The 26,817-nt window shown below is 47.4% G+C and overlaps 1 protein-coding gene across 1 annotated transcript in view; it reads right to left on the reverse strand.

Annotated features, from left to right (window-relative positions):
• LOC122787719 (WD repeat-containing protein 62-like) overlaps positions 1 to 26,817 on the reverse strand; it is a 1,689,893-nt gene that overhangs the window by 522,549 nt on the left and 1,140,527 nt on the right. Inside the window, exon 20 of the mRNA XM_044054617.1 lies at positions 9,309 to 9,557. Coding sequence (XP_043910552.1) covers positions 9,309 to 9,557 — 249 coding nt within the window. The remainder of the gene's footprint in view (positions 1 to 9,308; positions 9,558 to 26,817) is intronic.

Consider the following 26,817-nt stretch of genomic DNA (forward strand, 5'->3'; position numbering starts at 1 on the left):
CAAGAAATGCATAATAGTACCTTTTAAGTAGTCATCCACCCAGTGAAACTATGTCATTGATAAAACACCCCCAGAAGTAGACACAGTAGTTAGAGATTTGGGGACTCGGATAGTAACCTGGCTTTTGACCAACCTGTCTCTAAGATAGTAAGAAACTCATTGTATATCACTTGGCTTATAAGTAAGGGCATGGCATCTAAGTCCAGGGAAGTAATTGTGCCACTGTACTTAGTCCTCTCATCAGACCCATCAAGTATCACAACCGCTTTGGTACCTACTTGGCAAGGCACATGGAACTGGAATGTCCACAGGGGATCCTCATGAAAAGAATACAGGACATAAACACAACGTCCAATGCAATCACCTCAAAGTCCTATCTCTATACTCTATTTCCTATAGACTTCTAACAGTCAATTTATGCTTGACATACAAAGCATTCTTGGATCCCGCTCTGATAGACCTTTTGAATATCTGCAAAACAAACAGCACTTCAATTACTAAATACAGGATTTAAACTTTGCTTGTGATTTAAAAAGAAAATGTTGGAGGGACAGGTATGTATCTCTGGAATAAGCTTCCCATCAATGTGAAACAGAGCCCTTCTTTAACCCTAATCAACACAACCTGGGCCAGTGGATGGGAAATCAGAAATTCACCCCTGCTCTGACTGCTATGTCCTGATGGACAGAGGCAGCAATTAAATCAAGCCTCAACTAACACACACCCTTAAAATAACCTCTAAGGCACAATAACATGTGGGATATATTTGGGTAGAATGGCTAGGCTTATAAAGACCCCAGCACCTGTTAGTCTAGCACACACCTACAAACCTATGAGCCAAGGCTTATTAACTGGAAAAAAAATCAAAACAAAAAAGGATGAATCATATTTCCCACAGTGAGCAGAATTTATGACAACCTAGAACAGATGCAGCAGGGAAAAAAAACAAAGTATATTGCAGGAGAAATATCAACAATCAGAAAAAAAAAGACAACAGTCTGGGACTGAAGAACTGGAAAAGTAATAACTTGGGACCAATGAAAAGAGATATGCAAGGCACACAAAGCAGGCAATGAAGGCTAGTATACTTAGGATATGTACCAGGGAACATCTGCAAAGGTATTTGTGCAACCCAAGCAGGCTCCATGAAATGAGATAAAGGAATCAAGAACTGATATACTGAAGGAGACATCAGCATTTGCCATTCCCACACTCTCATAGCTTCTCGACAGAATGGGTAGGACCTGGTTCCCCCCTGTCTGTTGCTAATTAAATGCAAAATGATGTCTGTGAAAAGTTTTGTTTTACTCTTGATTTTGACTTTTGAAATAAGAGGTTATGTACTCACCATAACGTTCCATCTGAGTAGGTAAACTTCATTTGTCTGCAACCTTTGGGAATCGGATCCGAGCCGGCAATCTTTCATAGCTTAGATCCGAGCTCCTAGCTCCTCCCCTTCACCCATAATCCCCTGCCAACCCTGACTGACCTCAGATCAAGTCTGCCCATAACCAATAAGGCTGAGAAAGGAAACTAACTACCTTCCTTAAAGGGCAGAGTAAAACCTCTGGCCAAATAACATCTGAAGGTCAGGGGGAAGGAGGGTGGGACGGTTGCAGACAAATGAAGTTTACCTACTCAGATGGAACGTTATGGTGAGTACATAACTTCTTAATCTGAAGTAGTTAACTTCATTTGTCAGCAACCTTTGGGACAGAGTCCTCAGCTACCTGGACCTTGGGCGGCCTTCATGGAAGGATGTTCCGGAGCACTGCAGAGCCAAAGGATGCTCTCCCTATGGAGATAATATCCAATTTATAATGGATCATGAAGGTATGAGGTGAAGTCCAAGTGGCTGCTGAACAAATATCATCCAGGGGTACTCTAGACCGAAAGGCAGCAGAAGTAGACATGGACAGAGTAGAGTGGGCACGGACTCCCTGAGGTGCGGGCCTGCCAGAACTTTCATAAGCCAAAAGGATGCATTGCGAAATCCACATCGACAAGGTGACCTTTGAAACAGATTTACCTAAGTTAAATCTGGCAAAGGAGACAAACAACTGGTTGGATTGTCTATGACCAGCTGTTCTATGAATGTAAAAACGTAGCTGTCTATGCACATCTAAAGAATGTAGTTTGTATTTTCCTTTGTTCTGGTATTCAGGAAAGAAAACTGGCAGATTAATGGATTGGTTAATATTTGCCTCGGAAGCAATCTTAGGAAGGAATGAGGGATTGGTCCTGAGGTAAACCCTATCCTTGTGGAAGGTCAAGTAAGGAGGTTTTACACATACAGCTTGAAGTTCAGAAACCCTCCTAGCTGAAGTAATAGCGACGAGAAAGGCTGTTTTCCATGACAAATGTTTGAGATCAGCTGAAGCTGCAGGTTCAAAGGGGGGAGCTGTCAAGGCCTGAAGTACTAAAGTCAAATCCCAGGGAGGCACTACTTCCTTTATTGGAGGTCTGAGTAGGAAGGTGCCCTTCAGAAAGGTCTTACATAACTTCGTGGTGATCAATGGACCCAGTTCATGTCCCACGTGGTAATGAGAGATAGCTGCTAGTTGAAGTTTGACTGTGGAACAGCTAGCCCCCTGATGGAAAAGCCCTGAAAGGAAATCCAAAACAGCGGGCAACGGAGCTGTGAAAGGGTCCAGGTTCTGACGCTCCACCCAAATAACGAAATGTCTCCATTTACTACTATAGACTTTCCTAGTAGAGGGCTTGTGTGCTGCTACTAGGATAGCTTTAACTGGGGAGGAGATACCGGGAGTCCTAGCTACGAGTGGAACTGGAGTAACCAAGCCGTAAGCTTGAGATTGTCCAGGTTCGGGACTGGGAGGCCTATGGGTGGGAAATCAGATCCGGGAGGGGATCTAGAATCCAAGGTGGATTCACCAGATGAGACCAGAGGTAAGGGAACCAAGCTTGACGAGGCCAGAATGGGGCAATGAGGATAATTTTGCTCCCCAACCGACTGTCTTTCTGTAGAAGCTTCAGCATCAGAGGTAGAGGGGGCTAAGCATAGAGTAGACCGGGAGGCCAAGCATGCACCAGAGCATCTCTCGGGAATTCCCTGGTGGGGGGAATTAGAGCGACGTAGCTGTTGCATTTCGTGTTTGAAGGAGAGGCGAAGAGATTGCAACAGGGTCGTCCCCATACGGCAAATATCCGCTTCCCTACCTGGGGATTGAGAGACCACTCGTAAGGAGACAGTATGGTGCGAATGAGTTTGTCCGCCAGGATGTTGGACCTTCCCGGAATGTGCGTTGCAATAAGAAAGTGGTTGGTGGAGATCGCCCATTCCCACACTCTCATAGCTTCTCGACAGAATGGGTAGGACCTGGTTCCCTCCTATATGTTGATGTACCAGAAAACAGACATGTTGTCTGACTGAACTGCAACTATTCCTGTAGGAAGAAGGCTCTGAAGTGCTTGCAACGACAACAGCACTGCCCTCATCTCTAGAATATTTATGTGCAATGAGGTCTCTGTATTGTTCCACGTGCCTTGGAATGTCCTGCCCGCATAATGCCCCCCCCACCCGAGGCGAAAGGCGTCCGTGGTCACAGTGGTGAGAGGAGGGGCCATGGAGAAAGGGCATCCCGCTTGGAGGTCCGGTGATTGCAACCACCATGCGAGAGCCCTTTTGCAAGCCTTGCTGAGGGGAATGGGGTGACTGAGAGGGTATCGACGGAAGGACCAATGGACTTGGAGAGTCCACTGCAAAACCCTCATGTTCAGGTGAGCCATGGGGAGCAGGGTAATTGCGGCAGCCATGGAGCCCAGCACCCTCAGGACCAATCCCGCCAGAGGAGCCGATGATAGTAAAATGGCCTGCACATGTAGCCTCAGGGCGTGAAGTCGCTCGGTGGTTAAGAAGGCTAGTAAGTCGTTGGTGTCTAATCTGGCCCCGATAAAGTCTATCACCTGAGTCAAGTTGAGAAAGGATTTGTCTGTGTTGACGGTGATCCCCAGCCGGGGAGCAAGGTGGAGAAAGTAATTCCTGGCTGAACAGAGTAGATGCCTTGTTGGGGCGGTCAGGAGCCAGTCGTCTAGGTACGGAAACACCTGCATTCCCTGGAGCCTCAGGTGGGCTGCTATCACTGCTAATACCTTGGTGAACACCCTGGGGGTTGGGGTGAGACAGAAGGGAAGGACCCTGAACTGATAATGACTGTCTCCTAGCCGGAAGCGGAGAAACCTCCTGGATCGTTTGTCCATCAAAATGTGGTAATACGCATCCTTGAGGTCTATCGAGCACATCCAGTCGCTCTCCCGCAACAGGGGGAGAATGGATTGAAGAGTGACCATCCGGAACTTCTCTTTGATTACTGACAGGTTCAGGAGGGAGAGATCGAGGATTGGCCTTAGGTCCCCCGTCTTTTTTGACACCAAAAAGAACCTGGAGTAGTAACCCGATCCAAACTGGTCTGGGGGGACATGTTGGATGGCTCTTTTTGCTAAGACCTGTTGAATTTCCGCAGCTGCAGCCTCCCTCTGATGGGGTGGGACGTCGGGGAGGCGTTTGGGTTGGTGAGGGATGTGAGAAAAGGGAATTTGGTATCCTCTGGATATGATGCGAAGCACCCAGCGGTCTGTTGTGATGGACTCCCAAGCTGCCAGGTGCCTCAAAAAACGTCCCCTGACTGCCTCCAGAGAGGAGTAGTCGAGCAACCCCTCAGGGTCACTGGGTTGGCCGGTCAGAGAAGGCTTCTCTGCACCCACCATTCCTCGGGCCCCCTCTGCCTCTAGGGCAGCGTCCACCCTGTCCTCCTCTGCCACAGAAGGACTGGGGATCCGGAGCGGACTGGGATTGTTGCAACTTCCGGAACCACATCTTTTTCTGTCCCTTTTGGTTCTTGGAGAAGGACCTCTGGGGAGCAGAGAAGCGGACTCCGATGGCAGACAACGTCTTCCCGTCCTTTTCGCTCTGAACCAAAGTGTCGCGAATGGTCTTGCCAAACAGGGCAGAACCATCAAAAGAGGCATTCGCAAATGACGCCTTGAAGGGTTCCGTGAAATCGCAATGCCGGAGCCAGGCCTGACGTCGCATGACGAGGCCTGCTCCGCTGACTCTAGTGGCTCCCTCTGTGGCGTGGGACAACAGTCGCATAGAGGTGTTAGATATGGACCTGAGAGTGGCCATCCGAGTGGAGTACAACCGTTTGTCCTCTGCCGACATGGACTCCAGGGGCGACGCAGCGTACTCTTTAATAAGGTCCCGCTGCAGTCGAATAACATGTGCCATGTAGTTCAGAGACCTCACCGAGAAGGTCGCCGAACTAAAGGCCCGCTTCCCTAAATAGTCCATCAAATGGAAATCCATGCTCGGTGGATGGACCAAGGGACTCTCCTGAGCTAATTCCCTCTTGGTGGCCGCCACCAACATGGCATCTACGGGGGGACCCTTGCTCCAATGGGACCTCTCGGAGGGCGGACTAAGGATCTTGTCCGGGCGTTTGGGGACTGGCTCCACAGTGTCCGGCTCCTTCCGCGCCCTAGTGGTAATGAGGTCCACTAAGGGGTCGGGCGGAGGGGACACCCAAGAGGTAGATGGGCCTGCTTCGAATGCCTCCAGGAACACAGATTCGTCCGAGGAAGCCTTGGGGGCAGACCACCCACCTCTTATCCTGAGCATTTCCATGATGTCTCCAAAGGAGACATCCTCGGGGGGTGACCTAGGGTAGCCTTCCCCTTCATCCAAATCCGTGTCATCAGTCAAGGACTCGGGGGAGTCCACGTGCCTCCTCTTGCATTTGCGCTTGTGAGGGACGTCCTCGGGGGGGGGGGGGGCTGTCCGAGGATGTCTCACCAGCCACGTCCTGTTCCAAGAGAATGACCTGGGACATCAAAGCAGCCTGTCCCTGGGGCCGGGTGATGGAAGCTGGACCCAACAGAGAGGGAGTGCGGGGTGGAGCCGTAGCAAGGACCGGGGCCTCTGGAAGCACTCGACAGTGCCCTCTCCACCACATCGAAAGCCGAAGGAGAGCCGCTCTCTCTTGGATCCGAGAGCAGGCCCTCACTCAGATCCAATGGATGGATTGGGGTCGTCGCCGAAGCCATCTGATCCGACGGACCAGTGTGCTCCGACCTAGACAGAGCCGAAGACACACCGATTCCCTCGGATCAGACGCTCATGCCACAGCTCCGAGAGCCCAGATCCGACAAAAACGGACCAGACAGGCTCAAGGGAAGAGTCGGCGCCGAAGTACCCGATACTGTCAGCGCCAACCCACCTCCGGCTCCAAGGCTGCTTGGCTCCGAACCAGGGAAGCGGGTTGGAGAAGGAGCTATCGGGGCAAAGAAAGGTGTCGAGCTCCCCCCCGGAGTGGGGGGGGAGGCAGGAGCACTCCCATCTGCAGTTGGGCCTGGAGAAACCTTTGCATCATCCGGTCCAAATCTGCGTTGGAAAGGCTGCGAGTCTATCTCGATGAGCCCACCGAGGCTGGCCGGGAATGCCGCCTTGATGACCTCGATGGAGATCAGGTCTCCTCCTCCTCAGGGCCCAGTGAGAAGCACGGAGACCGGATCAGAGAAGGGGGACACCGGGAAGCCCTGGAGGGAGAAGGCCGCTTAGCCAGGGGGGGCCGATGAAGAGGCCTCGGCCCACTGCTTGTGGTGCTTCTCCCTCCTTTTTTCTTTCCTGGCCTCCCTCTCCTCCGGAGCTGCAGTGGGAGTTTGAGTCCCGACCGGAGGGAGAGAGGCAGGAGTGGCCGCCGCCGAAGCCGGGGAGGAGGCCAAAGAAGCACCGGAGGCCAAAGCCGAATCCGGGGGCAAAAGTCCCGCTAGGATCAGCTTCGACCTCCGGTCCTTCAGTGCCCTGATGTTGAACGCCGCGCAGATGGAACATCCAGAGGAAAGGTGTTCAACCCCAAGGCACCGCACACACAGAGTGTGGCCATCCGCTGGGGAGAGCTTATGGCCACACTCGGTGCACTTGGAAAAGATGGGTTTTGGGGCCTCAGACATATTAAATAAAGATCCATTTGTTAGGCCCCAAACACACAACACACAGAACGCTACGACCAGCGAAAGGGAGGGAGGGTAAGTTTTAACTAAAAAGGAGGTATTAACTAGGGTAGTTTTAGTCCAAAAAAGGGAACCTGACCACACAACACTCACTTGACTTAAGGGGATAATAAAAAAATTGAAAAACTCTCACAAAAACCCTACGATACCAGGAGCTCAAAACCTAGCTGCTGACAAGAAGCGCGGCAAACTAGATCTGAGGTCAGTCAGGGTTGGCAGGGGATTATGGGTGAAGGGGAGGAGCTAGGAGCTCGGATCTAAGCTATGAAAGATTGCCGGCTCGGATCCGAGGTCGGATCTGATTCCCAAAGGTTGCTGACAAATGAAGTTAACTACTTCAGATTACAAGTTCTATTGAAAAAGAGACAATGCTGGATATATTCAAGAAATATGTGATTTCTTTAATTCCCACTGATTACTCTGATGCATGGCTAAAGTGACATTCTGATCAAAGCATGGGTATGGTATTGAATGGTACAGAACGTAAAATAAATATCGGACTACTCAAGAAATTATGGTAGGAAAGAAGATGCATTATATTAATTATGATGCGACCATCCAAACAGCACAACTGACAAAAGAAGAAAGAATACAATAGACTGGATATGGTTCATGCAATACAGTATTGGATAAAGAAGGTAAATAGGGAGAGAGGTTACTAGTGGCCAAGAGACATACTGGTGGAGTTTCAGCACACCACTTTCATAAGGTAATATGACCATCATCTAAGCCTGTTTGCTGATGGAGGATCTTTGGGAGAGAAGCTCAAAAGCAATAGAGTATAAAACAGAACAGCAGAAATGAAAAAGGAGAGTTTATTGATTCTGTGAAAAATGGTGTAAACTAATAAATGGTCTTAACTGATGTAGAGTGTGTAAAGCATATAAACATGTTTATAGACATTGAAACTAGTCAGCTGTAGAGAGATTTGATTAGTTGATTAGTAAAATGATACATCCAGCTTTTACCAAAGATGAAAAAAATGCTGAAGTGTGAATAAGGGAAGTTAAACATGACTGTTATTTCTTTCAATAACACCTAAAACAAAATGCAACACCTATAAGATAAAATGATTAGAAGCTTCCTCTGGGAATATAGAATTAAATTATTATACTGAAAACAGTGTTGTAGGGATGTGACAAATGCTATTACCACCAAGATGAATGGAAATATGAATACTGTAAAATGGAGTAATGGCTATACTGAAATGTAAATACAGTTGCTTTAATAAAAGCAATAAAGACGCTTGTTTTCAAAGCAGAAGCACCTAGTGACAGTGAGTAGAGATCCCATTGTCTTACTGCAGCAGAAGCCTCCCACAAATATCACATACTATGCCTTTGTGTACTTCTTTCTACTTCCCAAAGTGTCTCCTGAAAATGGACCACATACGTATCCCGTGGAACCAAGGAATGACCAAAATACCAATGAATAAAGCATTTACATATAGCGTTCTGAAAAACCATGTTATCTTTTTTCCATCCACTTGTAATTATAAAGTCCATTCATTTCCCACTCCTCTGACATCACAGGACATCAGAGGGAAGTAAAGCTGGGATCACGGTTATCATCAGGTAGAAGCTGGAAGGTTCAGTATGCTCTTAAATCCTCCCACCTCACAGAGAGGAGAGGGTCAACAGGGAGCACTTCAGAAGCAGGACTTGCAGTGCTGGTTAAGGATGTGTGGAAGATTAGATAAATATCATTTTCAGCTGCAGTGCTATACACTGCATGGCAACCACAGGCATCTGTCCTTGGACCACTTACTTCTAGGTATTGTACCTGGTCTGTTATCAGCCCATCAGGTATTAGCTGCACTGAAGGTCAAATCATGTCCCATCACCACAAAAAAAAAAAAAAAAAGGAATAACAGTCAACAACAGCATCAAAGTATATTCGTATGCATCCATGTGTGTGTGTGTGTGTGTGCGCATGTGTATATACACACACACACACACACACACACACACATATATATCAAATACACGCACACACATTATTGTACTGAACCCAAAAAATGAATAAGGCATTCTGTCAATCAAATTTAAACTACAGGAATTATTTTTCGCATTCCAACTTAAGTTACACTTTCTTGTTAAAAGTTGAATTTCTGTAGTACACTACCATCGCTAGCTCAAACCAAGATGTAATTCTTGGAAAGAGAAAAAGCACAATCATGCCCTGATGCCGTTGTGTTGAGTGGTTCATCACATAATGGCATAGGATAAACATGCAGAAGTCTAAAAGCAGGAAAACAAGGCAACCTTAGCAGCACTTACTTCCTCAAGCAAATGTTCTAAATTCTGTGGTTCGAGTTCTTCTTTTGGACCCAAATAGAAGCTATTCTCATCTTCCTGGATTACAGATGACCTGCTTGGTGCTGGTGTGAAACTTGCTTCCAGAGGTTTGTTTTCCAGGATGGTTCTGATCAAGTCTCTGTCAGCATATTCTGCCCAGCGTCCACGTGGCTGATACTCTTCATTGTTGTTACGCATCATGTTTTCATCAAATGGTGCACCCCCTGCTTCCTAACAAAGCAGAAACCATTATTTACAGCAGTTCAGTTTGCATTGTGTGTACTCTCATTTAAGCTGGTTTTACCTGTAGAATGATCCCTATCTTGATTTAATCTTGATAGAGAACTCTTCAAACCTGTCTTTGAAATAAGCACTTGTGAAATTAAATACACGGTGAAGACAAAATTTGCAAACAGGTAAATTTTTACCATACTAACTGCTCTACAATACAGCCCTTCTTTAGAGGTCAGATTGGGTTTATCCTTTCCAACAATTACCATCTGGTACTTTTTATTTTTTTTCTTGGAAGCTTTCATGACAGGAGAATATGTGTATGATGCTCTTTGGTGCTCACTCAGTGGTTGTACGTAGTCTGGAGGGCGCAGGGGCTAGCATGTTCTTATGTTTGGCAACAAACAGCTTTCATGACAGGAAAGCATGTGCATGATGCTGTTTGGTGCCAAACATAAGAACATGTTAGCCCTTGAGCCCTCCAGACTATATACAACCACTGAGTGAGCATAATTCCACAAAATCAAAAACTAACACCAAAAATGTAAAACCTACACTATTAATTTATATACACATATGTTCTTGCCTAGTTTTGGGAGAAATCCCAAGCCAGAGGTTGAATGGGTAAGGCCATCCAAAAAATCGGATAAGGTTCTCCTTGAAAATCAACTGACATGGTAAAAGAAACATCTCTTATGAAAACATGAGGATTAAGGAGCTCCACAGTTGAACAAAATCACAAGTAAAACCATTATGGTGGAAGTAGCCACATCATGAGCAGGATGAAGGAAAACACCAAGGAATACCTTAACAGAAGGGCCAACTCCATGTTTACAGATGGGGAAGCATGTGGACCCAAAGGGCCAGTGTGCAACGTAGCCTGCCAAAGGCCAGTCAAGTAGGTATTGAAGGAAGAACCACTAACTAGTTCAAAGTCAGGGCCAATAGTTTGAATACCCTCTGAGGCAAAGAGCTAACTCCCTAACCCCTACAAGGGGAGAAGTCAACCAAACCCATGAATGGTACTGGGAGAAGGATTTGATCAGGGATGAAAATCCCATTCTTGCAGGAAGTAGGGAATGGTAGTACATCTCCCTCAGCAGGGCCCAGAGAAGTAGAACAACAAAAGAAGGTGGAATCACCAGAAAGGAAAATCAATAAATGGAAAAACATCATTCACAGGGGGCCAAGTATACATCAATAGAAAGGACAAGTCTAATGAATGACAATCTGAAGTCCACTGAAGGAGAATAATCTCTACAACAGGACTGAAAGTAGTCCTCCAGGAAGGGAACTCATGTCTAATCAAAACTGGGAAAGGCAGCATGTTGTACTAGTTACTGGATTAAAGTACCCCACCCCCAAGAAAACAAAAATAACCCATATTTTCATTTAAAAACAGTCTACTCTACTATTCATTTTCAATTCTGGGGTACATGACTCAGCGTACACTACTATGCTCTTCTCCAGGTACTCACTGAGAAATATATGGGGGAAGATGGGGAAGCCAAAACCAAATCCATAGAAGACTTTATGAACATCAAGGTTTTCAAAAGAAGTCATCTGATGGGGAGCTGTAGGGTGGTAAGGAATCACTGTTCACAAAAATATTGGAAAAATGGTTCCTTAATCTTCAGTCTCCCAAAAGGAGACAAACACATTTGCTCCAGCAAGGACAAGCTCACATACATCAGGTATGCACAGGGATGAGAATATTATGGGTCTACATGTATACCAAGTGACAAGGAGCCAGCACTCAGTGATGTGCTTCCTTAAGATAGCACGAGTATTTGAGAGGTCTGCACTAAACCTTATGCTGACCTAATGACGTGCTTCCTAAGTGCATGCATCTCCACCTGTCTGGAAGGCCCCATCAAATTTCAAGCATCTGCTCTAGGCTGAAGTATAACCAAATGCCCTAGTACAGAAACATGGAATGGACCCTCTTCCACCTGGATCACAGAACCATGTCAGATATGAGGAAGAGAGTAGACCTAGGAAAGAGTCTGCAGCCCAAGCACTACCACAGAATTACAGTTCAGGTGACTAAAGGGCTCACAGCAATCACAGCCATGCTCCAGCTAATTAAGTGATGGAAGAGCAGAGAGCATGCCCTACAACACGCTGCACCTCCAAGGCAGCATGTATGTAATGTGCCTATTTCCAATACTTTGCTACTCACCAAAGTGGACATGCGGGGACCAGACATTTCTGAAATTAACTTGCTTCCAAGAAGGTTTCACAGAGGTTAGCTCTATGTTTCTCTGGACATTTGAAGATGTTCCACAAACACCAGGCACTGAGTATTGGGTCCTCCTACTAATCCCAAAAGTGGCCATGTTCTACTACTGTTAAATCTAGGTAGTGAGAAAGTCCAGTTTTATTACACTGACATCACTGGGTGGCTGAGCTGAATAACTGGCATTTATGGTGGCACATCACTTCATGTTATCCAATCCCAAACAATAACTATTACAGTTTTAACATTTTCATCTCACAAACTGTGCATACCACATGCATGCTGCACCTTTTATTAATTTGCTAGTGGGCCACCTGATAAAAACAAGAAGTTATGTACTCACCATAACGTTCGATGTATGTAGTCCATCTCGCCTCACATTCTTACCCGTGGGTTCGGAGACGAATATCAGCTCCGACTCAGCCAAACTTTTCTAGCTCGAAGTCTTCTATTGGCTGGGCTAAGCAGGTATCTCATGCTGCACTGCTCCATATCCCCAGATCTAGTTTGCGGCGAACACTCATTCATACCCCATGCATAACAACATCCAGGTAAAGAAGAATAAGCTAAAGTGAAGGGAAATCTGTAAATCAGACCTAACCTCCAGATCCTCCAGGAAGGGGGAAGGTGGGAGGGAAAGGAAGAATGTGAGGCGAGATGGACTACATACATCGAACGTTATGGTGAGTACATAACTTCTTGATGTTCTGTAGTCCAATCTCGCCTACATTCTTACCTGTGGGACAGCGTCCCTAGTGCCTACATCATGGGAGGCTCATAGTAAGACACTCATGAGTACTGTGGAACCAAAGGAAGACCTGCCCCTAGATTCCACGTCCAACTTGTAATGAGTAACAAATGTGTGAAGAGAAGCCCAAGTAGCTGCCACACAAATATCATCCATAGACGGTCTGGCTTGATAGGCTGTAGATGTAGATACAGCCCAGGTAGAGTGAGCCTTGACCGCAAATGGTAGGTCTTTCCCTCCTGTGGAATAAGCGAAAGAGATGCAACTGGAAATCCATCTGGATAGGGTGACTTTGGAGACAGGGGACCCAATTTTGTTTTCCAAAAAGGAGACAAAAAGTTGATCAGATTTTCAGAGATCTTTAGTTCGGTGCAGATAGAAACACAACTGTCTGTGTACATCCAATTGATGACATTTAAATTCTGCCTGGTTTGAAAAATGGGGAAAAAACACTGGCAACTCAATAGATTGATTAAGCTTAGATATGGACGCCACTTTAGGAAGAAAGGAAGGGTTTGGTCTAAGAGAAACCCTGTCCGCCACTTTAGGAAGAAAGGAAGGGTTTGGTCTAAGAGAAACCCTGTCCTTATGAAAGATCAAGTATGGAGGTTTGATAGAAAGGGCTTGAATTTCTGAAACTCGCCTGGCTGAAGTGATGGCTATTAAAAATGCAGTTTTCCAGGTCAAGAATTTTAAGTCGCAGGTAGCTGCAGGCTCAAAGGGTGGTGAAGTAAGGACTTGCAGGACAAAATTTAGATCCCAGGGCATGATAGGTTCTGAGACCGGGGGACGGAGTAATAGAGTGCCCTTCAGGAAAGCCTTACAGAGTCTGTGAACCATCAGACTAGGCTCATTAGCAACATCAAAGTTAGAAATTGCTGCCAATTCAACTTTAATGGTAGCTGACGCTGAGCCCTGATGGAAAAGCATAGACAAAAACTCCAAGACTGAAGCAACTGGGGCTGTGTAAGGGTCAATTCCTTGGGTATGAGCCCAAATAGAAAACCTCTTCCATTTGCTAGAATAAATCTTCCTAGTAGAGGGCTTATGAGAGGAAGATAAAATATGAACTACCTCAGGTGAAAAGTGATGAAGCCTAACTAACGATGAAAGTGGAGTAGCCAGGCTGTCAGCCGGAGGGTCCGCAGAGAGGGGTGGAACTGTCCCGACATGTGTGTCAGTAAATCTGGTTGTAGGTCCAGAATGCAAGGTGCGTCTACAATGTAGGGGTGGAGAAAGGGAACCAGACTTGACGAGGTCAGTGTGGAGCAATCAGAATCATTCTGCTTCCCAAGGATTGCGCTTTCTGAATCACTTTTGATAGCAAGGGAAATGGAGGGAAAGCATAAAGCAGACCGGAGGGCCAATCGTGAACTAGAGCGTCCCTGAGTGACTCCCTCTGTGGGGGGATCAGCATGAAGTAGCTGCTGCGTTTGGCATTGAGGGGGCTGGCAAAAAGGTTGCAGCAAGGTTGACCCCACCTGCTGAAGATTCGTTCTGCAACTAGATGATTCAGGGACCACTCGTAAGGCATCAGAATAGCTCTGCTTAGCCTGTCCGCTATCACGTTGGACTTCCCCGGAATGTGCGTTACCACCAGAAACTGTTGGGAAGATACTGCCCACTGTCACACTAGCATGGCCTCTCTGCACAGGGGATATGATCTGGGTCCCCCCTGCTTGCTCAGATACCACACAATTGACATGTTGTCCGAGTGTATTGCAATAGTCCCTAGAGGTAGAAAGCTTTGAAGTGCCTGCAACGCAAGTAGCACCGCCCTCATCTCTAGAACGCTGACACACAGATGTATCTCGTGATCTTGCCACGTGCCTTGGACTGTCCTGCCGAGATAATGCCCCCCCACCCCATCTGGGAGGCGTCTGTGGTCACTGTGGCAACCGAGGTTGGTGGAACGAATGTTTTTCCCCTGTCCAGATTGTTGGTGCAAAGCCACCAACTGAGATCCTGTTTGCATCTGTCCGTGAGCAAAATAGGGTGGGAAAGTGGAAGTTTTTGGAGAGACCATTGAGCAAAGAGGAGCAATTGAAGGAGCCTCATGTGCAATCTCGCTAGAGGGACCAACATAATTGTTGCTGCCATGGTCCCCAGGAGTTGAAGAACCAATCTTGCCTTCGCTTTCCTCAGGGGAAGCAGGGCGTGCATCTGTTGCTGTAAGACTCTGATTCTTTCCTGTGGTAAAAAGGCTCGCATTTGAATGGTGTCTAACTCTGCAACTATAAAAATGACACGCTGTGAGGGCAACAAGGCAGATTTTTCCCAGTTCAGTGTTATGCCCAACTGTTGACAGAGAGTGATGGTAGCATTCCTGGTTTGGATTAGTAGATGCTTGGTGGGGGTGGTAAGGAGCCAGTCATGCAGATACAGAAACACTTGGAATCCTAGACGTCTCAAGTGAGCTGTCACTACTGCCATACACTGTGGTGAGACCAAAGGGCAGGGCTCGAAACTGGAAATGACTGGCTCCCAGCCGGAAGCATAGGTGACTCCTGGATGTCCTGTCCATTTTGACATGGCAGTAAGCATGAAGAAACAAACACAGGTAGTAAGCATCCTTGAGGTCGATGGAGCACATCCATACTTCTTCTCCCAACAATGGGAGAATCGATTGTAGTGTGACCATACGGAACTTGGACTTTTGTACATAGTTGTTCAGTTGGCTGAGATCTAATATGGGTCTCAGGTCCCCTGTTCTTTTCGGCACCAAAAGGAATCTTGAGTAAGTCCCTAATCCGATCTGGTCTGAGGGGACATGCTGGATGGCTCCCATTCCTAGCAGCTTTGAAACTTCTGAAGCTGCGTGATCCCTTTGACTGGGTGGAATGTCCGGGATTTTCCTGACTGGAGGGGGGGGTCTGACGAAAAGGGGATGACATAACCTCTGGAAATTATTCGTAATACCCATCGGTCCTGTGTGATGCTTTGCCAGGCTTCCGGTTATAATGATATTCGGGTGTAGGTTAGAAGATCGACAGCTGGGATTACCGACAACGCATGAGCGGGCGCCAGATGATCGACACTCGGAAGACCGACGCTACGGATGAAAACTCCGACGCCAGGGATAGTGAGTTGGAAAGAAGGCTGTGTGAGTATGCGGTGGTGACGGACGTTAAGGTGCGACTAAGGTAAGTGTGGATAGTGACAGTCTGGGGATAGGGGTGGGTTAAGTGAGTTAGGGTTAGGGCGCGGGTTGGGTAAGTGTGCGGTAGTGGTATGTTTTGGGTTAGGGGCGGGTTAAGTGAGTTAGGATTAGGGCGCGGGTTATGTAAGTGTGCGGTAGTGGTATTTTTTGGGTTAGGGCGGGTTAAGTGAGTTAGGGTTAGGGCTGGTTATGTAAGTGCGGTAGTGGTATTTTTGGGTTAGGTGGGTTAAGTGAGTTAGGGTTAGGGCGGGTTAGCTGAGTGTCGCGATAGTGACGGACCTTAGGGTAAGGGTTTGGGTTAGGGTTGGACGTAGTTGTGTGTGTGAGGTTTAGTGTGGGTTTGTGAGGATTTTGGTGTGCTTGTGTTCTGTGTGTGGTTTTTGGATAAGGGGATGTGTTTTGTTAGTTGATTGTTGTTATTGTGGTGTGTGCAGTGTGTGGGGTTTCGTGTTTGTGGACCGTTGGTTACTTGTTTGTCGGGCATGTGAGTTGTCGTGTTTCTGGTTTGTCGATAATGTGGTGTCGATGTTTTTGTTGTCGGTGAGAGTGGCTGTCGAGCTTATGACCTAGAACCTGATATTCGACCCCCGACTGGCTCGGAAACGCACAGTCGGACATTCCATCAGGAACGATGGTAGGGAGAGCTGCTAAAGAAATTGCAGTCTCCCAAATTGCGGGGGCCCCCTCTGCCTCTAGGGCGGCATCTCCCTGAATAACCTCCCCCTCCTCTGCCTCTGGAGGGAGACTCACCTTGTGCACCAGGAAAAAACCTCTGTGATTTTTTGAACCACATCTTCCCACCCCGCTGGACCTTGGGCTAAGGCCTAGAGAGAAGGGAAAAATGAACAGCTACAGCAGACAGGGTCTTTCCCTATTGCTCGCACCTGGTGAGGGTGTCTTTCACTTTGGTTCTGAACAAAGAAGAACCATCAAAGGGGGTGTCAGTGAAAGAAGACTTGAAGACCTCAGCGAAATGACAAAGGCGCAGCCAGGCTTGCCTTCTAAGGGTGACTCCTGAGCTTGCTGCCCTACTCGCTCCCTCGGCTGCATATGAAATGAGCCGCATGGAGGAGTTAATGATGGAATTGAGGGTAGACACCTGGGCGTTAACCTTCTGGGCCACCGCCTCAGGCACGTTACCCGCAAGAGTATCTCCTAACTCCTTGAGGAGATCTCTCTGGAGCGGAGTAAAATGAGACAGGTAGTTCAGCGACCATAAGGTAAAGGTTGCTGACGAGAGGGTACGCTTCCCGTACCGGTCCATGGTCCTAGACTCCTTGTTAGGAGGATGGACGGAGGAAGAAGTCTCTGCTACTTCCTTCTGATGGCATCCGCAGGGACTCCTTTGGACAAAAACTCCTTACCTGGGAGAGCAGAAAGAAATTTATTGGATCTCCTGGGTACGGGTTCCACAGAATCAGGGTTCTCCCACACCCTCCAACAAATTAAATCCAGGAGCTCAAAGGGTGGGGACGCCCAGGAGGCGGAGGGCTGAGCACCAAAGGCCTTAAGGAAGACCGACTCCTCCTCGGAGGGGACTTTGGATGGCCAGTCACCTCTTTGTTTCAATATCTCCAGGATGTTGGAGAAAGAAACATCATCAGAGGATGACTTGGGGGACCCCTCCGATTCCTCGAGGTCAGTATCTGAGGTGAAAGACTCATCCTGGGAGTCTATGTGCTTCCTCTTGCACGTTTTCTTTTTAGGGGGCTCCTCAGGCAAGAACTCTGAAGGGACCTCAGAAACTTGGGGACCACTCGTGGGGGTATCCCTAGGCCTTGGGACTCTGCTGTCTACAGATAGGTGGTGATCAGAGGCTCTTACTGGAGTGGTAGGGGACAGAATGACCGACCTGCATGATGTGGCTGAAGATCTGGCCAGTGCACTCCGCATGGCCTCAAAGGCTGCCCCCCCCGAGTCCGAGGACCAGCCAGCCTCCGAGACCATGACAGGAGTCGGGGTTCCATGAGCCGAGGCACCGAGTGGGAGACTAGGAACCAAAAGGTGTCCAGAGGTATCCCCCTCGGGCCCGACTGAAGAATCCTGAGCCCCGAACCCCGTGGATGGCGCCGATAGGGCCGGAGCTGATGTCGGCACCGACAAGCCCAGAGGGACTATCTGAACCGACCTAGGAACATCATATGGAGCGGGGCATTCCGGCTCCAAAAATAGAGAAGCGCTCGGAGGAATAATCGAAGAAGGTATCGGGACGGGCTCTGGAGCAGAGTGGGACAGAGCCGAGAACAATTTAGCCAAAACCGGTGACTGAAGGAGCCTCTGCACCACCCTATCGACATCCACATTTGAAAGTGTCCTGGAGGATTTGGAGGACAGGGAGGGAGATCGGGATCTCCTCTCAGGTGACACTGGTCTAGTACTGGGCGATCGGCTCCGAAGAGGTTCCAATATAACTGGAGCTGACGCCGATTCCATCAACACCGACACTTCCTGCGGCCCCCGAGGACAGTGGAGCTGAGGAGGTCGAAGCTAGTTTCATCAATTTCTCCGGTGGCTCCGAGGAGACTAAAGATCTCGTTTTTGAATTTGTGGATTTTGATTTCGAACTGGAAGCAGGATCCATGGCCTCTTCGAACGAGGGTTTCAAGAGTCCCTTCAAAATTAACTTATTCTTTCTTTCTTGGAGCACCCTGGGACTAAAAGCATGGCAGAATCTGCAGGACACCTGCAGGTGGATTTCTCCCAGACAATAAATGCATACTGAATGTCCATCAGTGATGGACATCTTGTAACCACACTTAGAGCACTTTTTAAAACCCGAAGATTTGTGCTCCTTGGAATCTTTGGACATCTTGAAATTTAGTCACAAATACCAATACAATGAGCAAGTCACTGCCTGACTGGAAAAACAACTACAGTCACACAAAACACCACACTAAGCACAGGAACAATTTTTTTTACAAACAGCAGCACACACAATCCTCAGAAGGGACACACACTAAAACGACTAGGCTAAAACCTCTAACTAAAATGGTTTTAGACCAAACTCGCATACAGAACAAGGAAGACAGACACTAAACCCTCTAATTCAAATGGTTTTAGAAAGCAAAAAGCATCAGAGGAACAAGTAAGGGGACGGACTAGGTCCTCTAACTGAAACGGGCCTAGCCCATAGGAACAGCTAGTGGGACACCACAAAAAATTAGAAGTTATGTACCTACCATAACGTTCCATGTTAGTTGTCTTCTCTCGCCTTCTTTCTTGCTGGATGGGTTCGGAGCCGATCCTCGGCTCCGACTCGGCACTTGCTTTAGCTCGAGAACTCCTTTTACCAGCTCGAGGCAACCCTATATCCCATGATGCAAGGCGGAACTACCTCAGATCTCGTTTGGTAGCTAACTTACCCTGCTAAAGACTATCCTAAAAGAATAAGGAACAACGGTTCCTAAAAGAGATCCTCCTAACAACGTACCGGAGGAAACAATCTAATAGGAACTCTCCAAGATCTGTCCAGGCCAGGGGGAAGGAGGGAGGGACGCAAGAAAGAAGGCGAGAGAAGACAACTAACATGGAACGTTATGGTAGGTACATAACTTCTAAATGTTAAGTTGTCAATCTCGCCTTCATTCTTGCTGGATGGGACCGCGTCCCTAGCACCTGAATCCCGGGTGGCTCAATGGAACAGACTCTTGAGAACTGTGGAACCAAAACTGGCCCTATCTCTAGAGGCCAAGTCCAACTTGTAATGAGAAACAAAGGTATGAGGCGTGGCCCAAGTAGCTGCTGCACAAATGGTATCAATGGGTAGTCTATCTTGAAAGGCTGCAGAAGTGGATAGACTCCTGGTTGAGTGTGCTTTAGGCTTAGAAGATAGCTGTTTGCCCCTGAGAGAGTATACATAGGAAATAGTGGAAGTCAACCATCTGGATAAGGTCACTTTAGATACTGGAAGACCTATCCTGTTTTCTGCATAGGAGACAAATAATTGGTCCGATTTTCTGAATTGTTTAGTTCTATGCAAATAGTACCTGAGCTGACGATGGACATCCAAAAATGCAGTTTCTGTTCAGCTCTGTCGGAATAGTTTGGGAAAAAGACTGGTAGGTCTATAGATTGATTAATGTTGGTTTGAGATACGACTTTGGGAAGAAAGGAAGGGTTAGTTCTTAATGATACCCTGTCCTTATGAAAAACCAAATAAGGGGAACGAATGCTGAGAGCTTGAATCTCTGAAACCCTTCTTGCAGAAGTGACAGCCAGTAAAAATATAGTTTTCCAGGTCAATAACTTCAAAGAACATGAAGCAGACGGTTCGAAGGGAGGTAGTATCAAGGATGCCAACATTAAGTTCAGATCCCATTGCGGAGGAGGATGCTTTATAGGTGGTTTTAGGAGGAAAACTCCTCTGAGAAAGGCCTTGCATAACCTATGAGACATAATGTTATTGTCATGCAGGCCAACATGATACTTAGAAATAGCAGCCAGTTGTACTTTGACTGTAGAAGACGAGGATCCTGAATGAAAAACCTCCGCCAGGAAATCTAAAACCGAATGTACAGGAGCAGTAAAGGGGTCAATATTTCTGGAATTCGCCCAAATAGAAAAACGTCGCCACTTGCTAGCATATACAGTCCTAGTGGACGACTTCAAGGAAGAGACTAAAATGTCTCTGACTGAGTCCGAAATCATCGGTAACCTGGCTAGGGTAGGAAGTGGAGCAACCAAGCAGTGAGGTTGAGAGAATGAATGGCCCGGTGCTGCTGACCCGATTGGTGGATCAAAAGATCCGGAACTGGGTCCAGATGCCAGGGCTGCACCAGAAGATGACGATGCAGAGACGGAAACCAAATTTGTCGAGGCCAATATGGGGCAATGAGGATCAACTTGGCTCTCAAAACGGTGGCTTTCTGAATGACTTGTGGAATCAAGGGAAAAGGAGGAAAAGCGTACAGAAGTCCCCGGGGCCAATCCTGGGTTAGAGAGTCTCTCAGAGGTTGGCCTGGAAGGGGAAAGAGAGTGAAGAAATCGGGCACTTGTTGTTTTGAGGAGTAGCAAAAGATCGCAACAAGGAGTGCCCCACTTCAGAAAAATCTGATCCACTACAGATTGATTGAGAGACCACTCGTGAGGCATCAGAATGGATCTGCTCAGCCTGTCCGCTAATAGGTTGGACCTGCCGGGATGTGCGTTGCTATCACAAACCGCTGAGAAGAGATCGCCCACTGCCAAAGTCTGAGAGCTTCGACATAACGGATAGGACCTGGTCCCGCCCTGCTTGTTGATGTACCAGACTACGGACATGTTGTCCGTCTGTACTGCAATAGTCCCTGTGGGAAGAAAGTCGTTGAGGGCTTGCAACGTTAAAAGCACTGCTCTCATCTCCAGGACATTTATGTGCAGATGGTATTCTATGGGTTGCCACGTCCTGTGGACCATCCTGCCCTGATAATGCCCCCCCACCCGATCAGAGAGGCATCCGTAGTGACTGTGGCAACTGGAGGAGGGGGAATAAAGGGTCGGCCCAGATGAAGAAGAGGGGAAGATATCCACCAGTTCAGATGAGCTCGGCACGACTGTGTTACCAAGATTTCGTGCCTCATCGGGAGACTGTGGTACGACCACTGCGTGAATAGCATCCACTGCAGAAGACGCATGTGGAAGCGAGCCAGAGGTAGAAGAACAATGGCCGCAGCCATAAGACCTAGAACCTTCAGAATAAATCTGGCTTTGACCTTGTTGCTTTGCAAAAGAAGCCGAACAAATTTTTGGATGTCCAGAATTCTTTGATCTGTTAGTCTGGCTAACATTTTGACGGTGTTTAATTCTGTGCCTATAAAGGTGATAGATTGGCAAGGCAGCAGAGAAGATTTTTCGAAGTTTACTGAGATTCCCAAACTCCTGCAAAGCTGTAGAGTGTAGTCTCTGGACTGAAGGAGCTGACACTTGGTGGTGGCAGAGAGGAGCCAGTCGTCCAAATAGGGAAACATCTGGAATCCTCGACGTCTCAGATGAGCTGTGACCACTGCCATGCATTTGGTAAACACTCTGGGGGCTGAAGTGAGACCAAAGGGCAGGGCTCTGAATTGGCAATGACTGGTCCCTAGCCGAAAGCGGAGAAACCTTCTGGAGCGTCTGTGAATCTTTATGTGATAGTACGCATCCTGAAGGTCTATAGAGCACATCCAGTTGTCTTTGCCCAGAAAGGGCAGAATGGACTGAAGCGTGACCATCCGAATCTTGCCTTCTTGACAAATCTGTTCAGATTGCTCAGGTCTAATATTGGTCTCCAATCTCCCGTCCTTTTGGGGACCAAAAGAATCTGGAGTAGATGCCGGATCCTACCTGGTCTGCTGGCACAGTCTGGACGGCTCTTTTCCTAGGAGCTTTGAAACCTCCTGTTCTGCCAAATCCCTTTGACCGGGTGAGATGTCTGGAAGGGATTTTTGAGGTACGGAAACCTTCAAGGGATTTTGTAACCCATGGATATAATCAACTGTACCCATTTTTCTTGAGATAGGGATTGCCAGGCTACTGGGTACAGCGAAATCCTTCCCGACTGCCTCCAAGGGTGGACAGTCGGGCAACACCTCAGGGATGCTGAAAGGGCTTCTCAGGAAGAGACTCCCTGTTGCCCTGGTTCTGAGGACCCCCTGCCTCTAGGGCGCCTATTATTGTTACCCCTCTGCCTCTGGGGTAAACTGACCACGTGTGTCCGTGTAGCTCCTTGGGCTTTACGGAACCACATCTTCCCCCTTCTGACCCTTGGGGTATGGTCTAGAAGGAGTGGAAAACTGACTCCAACGGCAGAAAGAGTTTTACCGTCCTGCTCACACCTGGTCAAGGTATCCTTCACCTGAGGTCCCAACAAAGCCGAACCATCAAAGGGGTATTAGTGAAGGACGCCTTAAAGGGGTCCGAAAATTACAAAGCCGCATCCAGGCTTGGCGCCTAAGAGCAACTCCTGTGCCTGCGGCCCTGCTCGCTCCATCGGCCGCATAGGATATGAGCCGCATGGAGGAGTTAGATATGGAATTCAGGATAGCAAGCTGCGAGGCAATCTTTCCTGAGCCCCAGCAGCAGAAGGATCCTGGACTACTTCTCCCAGTTCCTTGAGAATATCTCGTTGAAGCCTGGTGAAGTGACAAAGATAATTCAGCGAACGCATAGCAAAGGTCGCTGAAGAAAACATCCGCTTTCCATACCTGTCCATGGTCCTAGAGTCTTTATTAGGAGGATGGACAGGTACTGAAGGATCCGCCAGTTCCTTCTTAGTGGCAGCCGCCACCACCATAGCATCCACCGAGACACCCTTGAAAAGGAACTGTTTGTCCGAAGGGGCTGTAATGAATTTGGATGGTCTTCTGGGGACAGGTTCCACAGAATCTGGAGCACGCCTTACGAGCCACTACCTGCATAAGTGGGTCGAAGGCGGAGACACCCAAGAGGTGGAGGGTCGGGATCCAAAGCCTCCAGGTATACCGACTCATCCTCGGAGGGGTCAATGGAGGCCAATTCCCCTCTGTTTGAGGAGCTCAAGGATGTCTGAAAAGGAGACATCCTCAGAGGGGACCGTGGGAACCCTCCGACTCATCCAAGTCGGTATCAGATGTAGTAGACTCAGGGGAGTCTGTGTGTTTCCTCTTACGCCCTCTTCCGAGGAGGTTCCCCTGCAGGATCAGGAGAAACCTCGGAAGAGGAGGAAATTCCCAGTGGGGAAACCTGGGGCGATGGATCCCTGGGCCTGTGAGCAAGAGGCTGGCAAGAGGCATCTGCAGGCACTGAAGAGGGAGGAGCTAGAGGGATGGACCGTTGACCAGGCTCAGAGGCCAGGACACTCCTCATCACCTCAAAGGCTCCTCTCCCCGGGAGGCCAGAACACACCCGCTCCGAAGAAACAGGAATGGTCGGCTCCAAAGAGAGAGAAGGCTCCGAGGCCGATGTCGGCGCCGAGCTTACCAAGCGAAGCCCGAGAGGGAGAGCAGGGTCGGACAAGGGTCCGATGCCACTAGCCCCCTCGGAGCCGACAGTGGAAACCCGACGACCGGATCCCTCCAAGGAAGGTCTCAAGGAGGAGATTGGAGCCGAGGACGACGGAGCCGAAGGATGTATCGGCTCCGGCATCGAAACAGTCGCTGTCCCGAGAAGCTCCGCCCGAACTACGGTGTGGAGTCGGAGGAGGAAGTTCAAGGATTGGGGCTATAGCCGAAGTCTGTTGAGACGGGCTATGGAGCATTTGGGCCAGTGCCTGAGACTTCAACAGCCTGCTTACCACCCTCTCTAAATCGTGGTCAGACAGCCTGGAAGATCTCGAAGATCGGCTCCGATGGCTCCGCTCCGACAAAAGAGGAGACCCCGGAGCCGAGTGGATACTCAGAATAGAAGGGGACCGGGATCTCTTGCGGGTCGAAGCCATCGGAGCCGAAGTCCCTTGAACCCCAGATGGAGCCAAGGATATCTCGGCTCCGATGCTGGATAAAGTGTCGGCTCCAGCCGGAGCCGACAAGGCCACAGTAGTCAGGGTGTCGGAGCCAGCCGGCGCCGAACCCACTACTTTCACAGAAAATGTATCGGCTCCAGCCGGAGCCGGAGCCACCGAAGGAGGCTTGGATACTGTAGCCTGAGCCTTCGGTGGTTTAGGCGGTTTTCCTGACCCTAATTTAGGAGGAGAACCTTCTGGCTTAAGTAAGCCCCGGAGGATGAGTTTATTCCTCCTTTCCTGCAGGACTCTCTGGCTAAAAGCGTGACACAAAGCACAGGAGTCCTGCAGGTGCAAAGGCCCCAGGTACACAAGAAGTGTGACCGTCTGTCAGAGACATTTTCTGACAGCACTGGTCACACTTCTTAAAGCCTGGGACCTTGCCTTCCCTAGACATATCCTAGGAGGAAGTAACACACACAAAAACCCCAACAAACACACAAATTAATCCCCTACACACAACACACAGGAAGGGATTAACCAAAAGGGTTTTAGGCCTAACTAAAACTTTATACTAAGGTTATACAAAAGGGTTATAAAGTTTGAAAGGAAGGGAATAGGGTAGGCTGTAATACACTACAGACTATACTAAGACTAAAAGGGGAAAATAAAGTCCTAACTAAGCTTTTTTCTGATTTTACTAGAAAATCACTTACCTCAGCTGGCAAAGGAGACCTCTTTCGCTAAGCGGCAAACGAGATCTGAGGTAGTTCCGCCTTGCATCATGGGATATAGGGTTGCCTCGAGCTGGTAAAAGGAGTTCTCGAGCTAAAGCAAGTGCCGAGTCGGAGCCGAGGATCGGCTCCGAACCCATCCAGCAAGAATGAAGGCGAGACTGACAACTTAACATCAATCACACTACAGATTATACCCAAAAAACAACATATAGAAATAGCTATTAAAATAGCTTTTGTTTGTAACAAATTCTCTCAAGAAGAAGAAGAAAAAGGGTACTTAGCCACAGCCAAGAGCGAGACCATGTCCGAGCTACACAAGCGGCAAACGAGATCTGGGGATATGGAGCAGTGTAGCATGGGATACCTGCTTAGCCCAGCCAATAGAAGACTTTGAGCTAAAAAAGTTTGGCCGAGTCGGAGTCGATATTCGGCTCCGAACCCATGGGTAAGAATGTAGGTGAGATTGGACTACATAACATCTAACTTTACAGTCTTTAATATAGACAGTAAAGAAGTCAAGTTTCAGCACACCTACTAATTACAATCCAATTATCCTCCACAATTACTTCAATAACCACAGAAACAGCTCTAACGATGATTAATAAAACAAAATCAACATTAGACTCTTACATAGGTTAAGGTGAACTGTATATGCCAAATATGTCTTCCCTCTGTTGGCAAAGTATCTGTCATACAGATCACTACTATGAATGTATTCATTTCACTTAACATGGTTTAAGCACTTTTAAACCTCACTTGTCCCTTGGTCCTTTAACATCCACTTGCTTGTGGATATTCTTCTTATTCCATTCCATTATGTTAATTCTACTCTTTTGATCTCTGTCACTATCTCCAATATCTCATCCCAAGTAATTTTTTGCGATTCTTCCATTTCTGTATAACAGTTTTCTTAGCTATCATCATTGGTAATTTTACTAAAGCATAAACATGTCTAGGAAGCTTTAGCTATCAGTCAAAGTTTAATAACATATTCCCTACTCAGTACTTTAACTGAATCTATTAATTGTAAAATTTTCTACAACCCTATTTCAAAATTCTGCAAACTCTGACATTACAAGAATGTGTTCTAACATTCCCTATCAACTAAATCATCTCTAACATTTGTCTTCTACCTGTGGGAACATTCCTGCAGTTTATTTGATTTACAAAAATAAGTGTGTTGGCATTTCCATGTAAACATTCTACATTTCCTGGATCTGGGTGGAACCAAACAAATTTCTGTTCATTGTGCAACTGTAATCACTCTCCCATGCCTCTCACTCCAAATTATCCTAAACTTATCTGCCTACCCTATATAGTTGTCATCACCTTACAAGCTCTGGATTATAATTTGTTTTTTGAAGCCAAAACAGTCCTAGATTCTACTAACAGACTTACTAATCTAGGCATTTCTCCTCTGGTAGCATTGGCTTTGGTTGTCTAAACCCTGTAATTAACGCCACATATGCCAGATGAACAGTTGTTTGTAATTGAAACTTTATTCCTGCTTGTTCCCCCTTTCCATATTTTTCTTCATGAATAATTTGTTCCCAGTATCTTAGTTCTGCCTTCAAAGCTTTCTACCTCCTATTTGCTACCTCTTCATTTTGTATCTCCCTTATTTTCCCATACTTATTGGAAATAGTGAAAATAACCAGTTCATCAGCATTTCTGCTTATCTTTTTCTTAGTGAGTTGTAAGAATAAGTCTAGTTTTCCTTTCAACTTTTATTTAGATACGGCTTGGTCAAAAACTCTAGTTCTTGCTTCCTCTTACCCTTTCCGCTGCTCCTCGTTCATCAACTTCCACTTAGAAATATAAATTCCATCTGGAGCATTTCTCCCCGGGCCTCCACTGAAAACAGGCTCTGTGGAACCTAGTCGGACATTCCCGGTCAACAAATGATAAATAAAATAAATAAATAAAAATTTGTATTTAATAGTAAGCAAATTAGACTTATCTGTGTTGTTAAATGCAAGTCTTCAAATGTGGAACACTTAAC

Source organism: Protopterus annectens, chromosome 1.part0 (genome assembly GCF_019279795.1).
Source record: "Protopterus annectens isolate FY-2018-M chromosome 1.part0, PAN1.0, whole genome shotgun sequence".
NCBI lineage: Eukaryota > Metazoa > Chordata > Ceratodontiformes > Protopteridae > Protopterus > Protopterus annectens.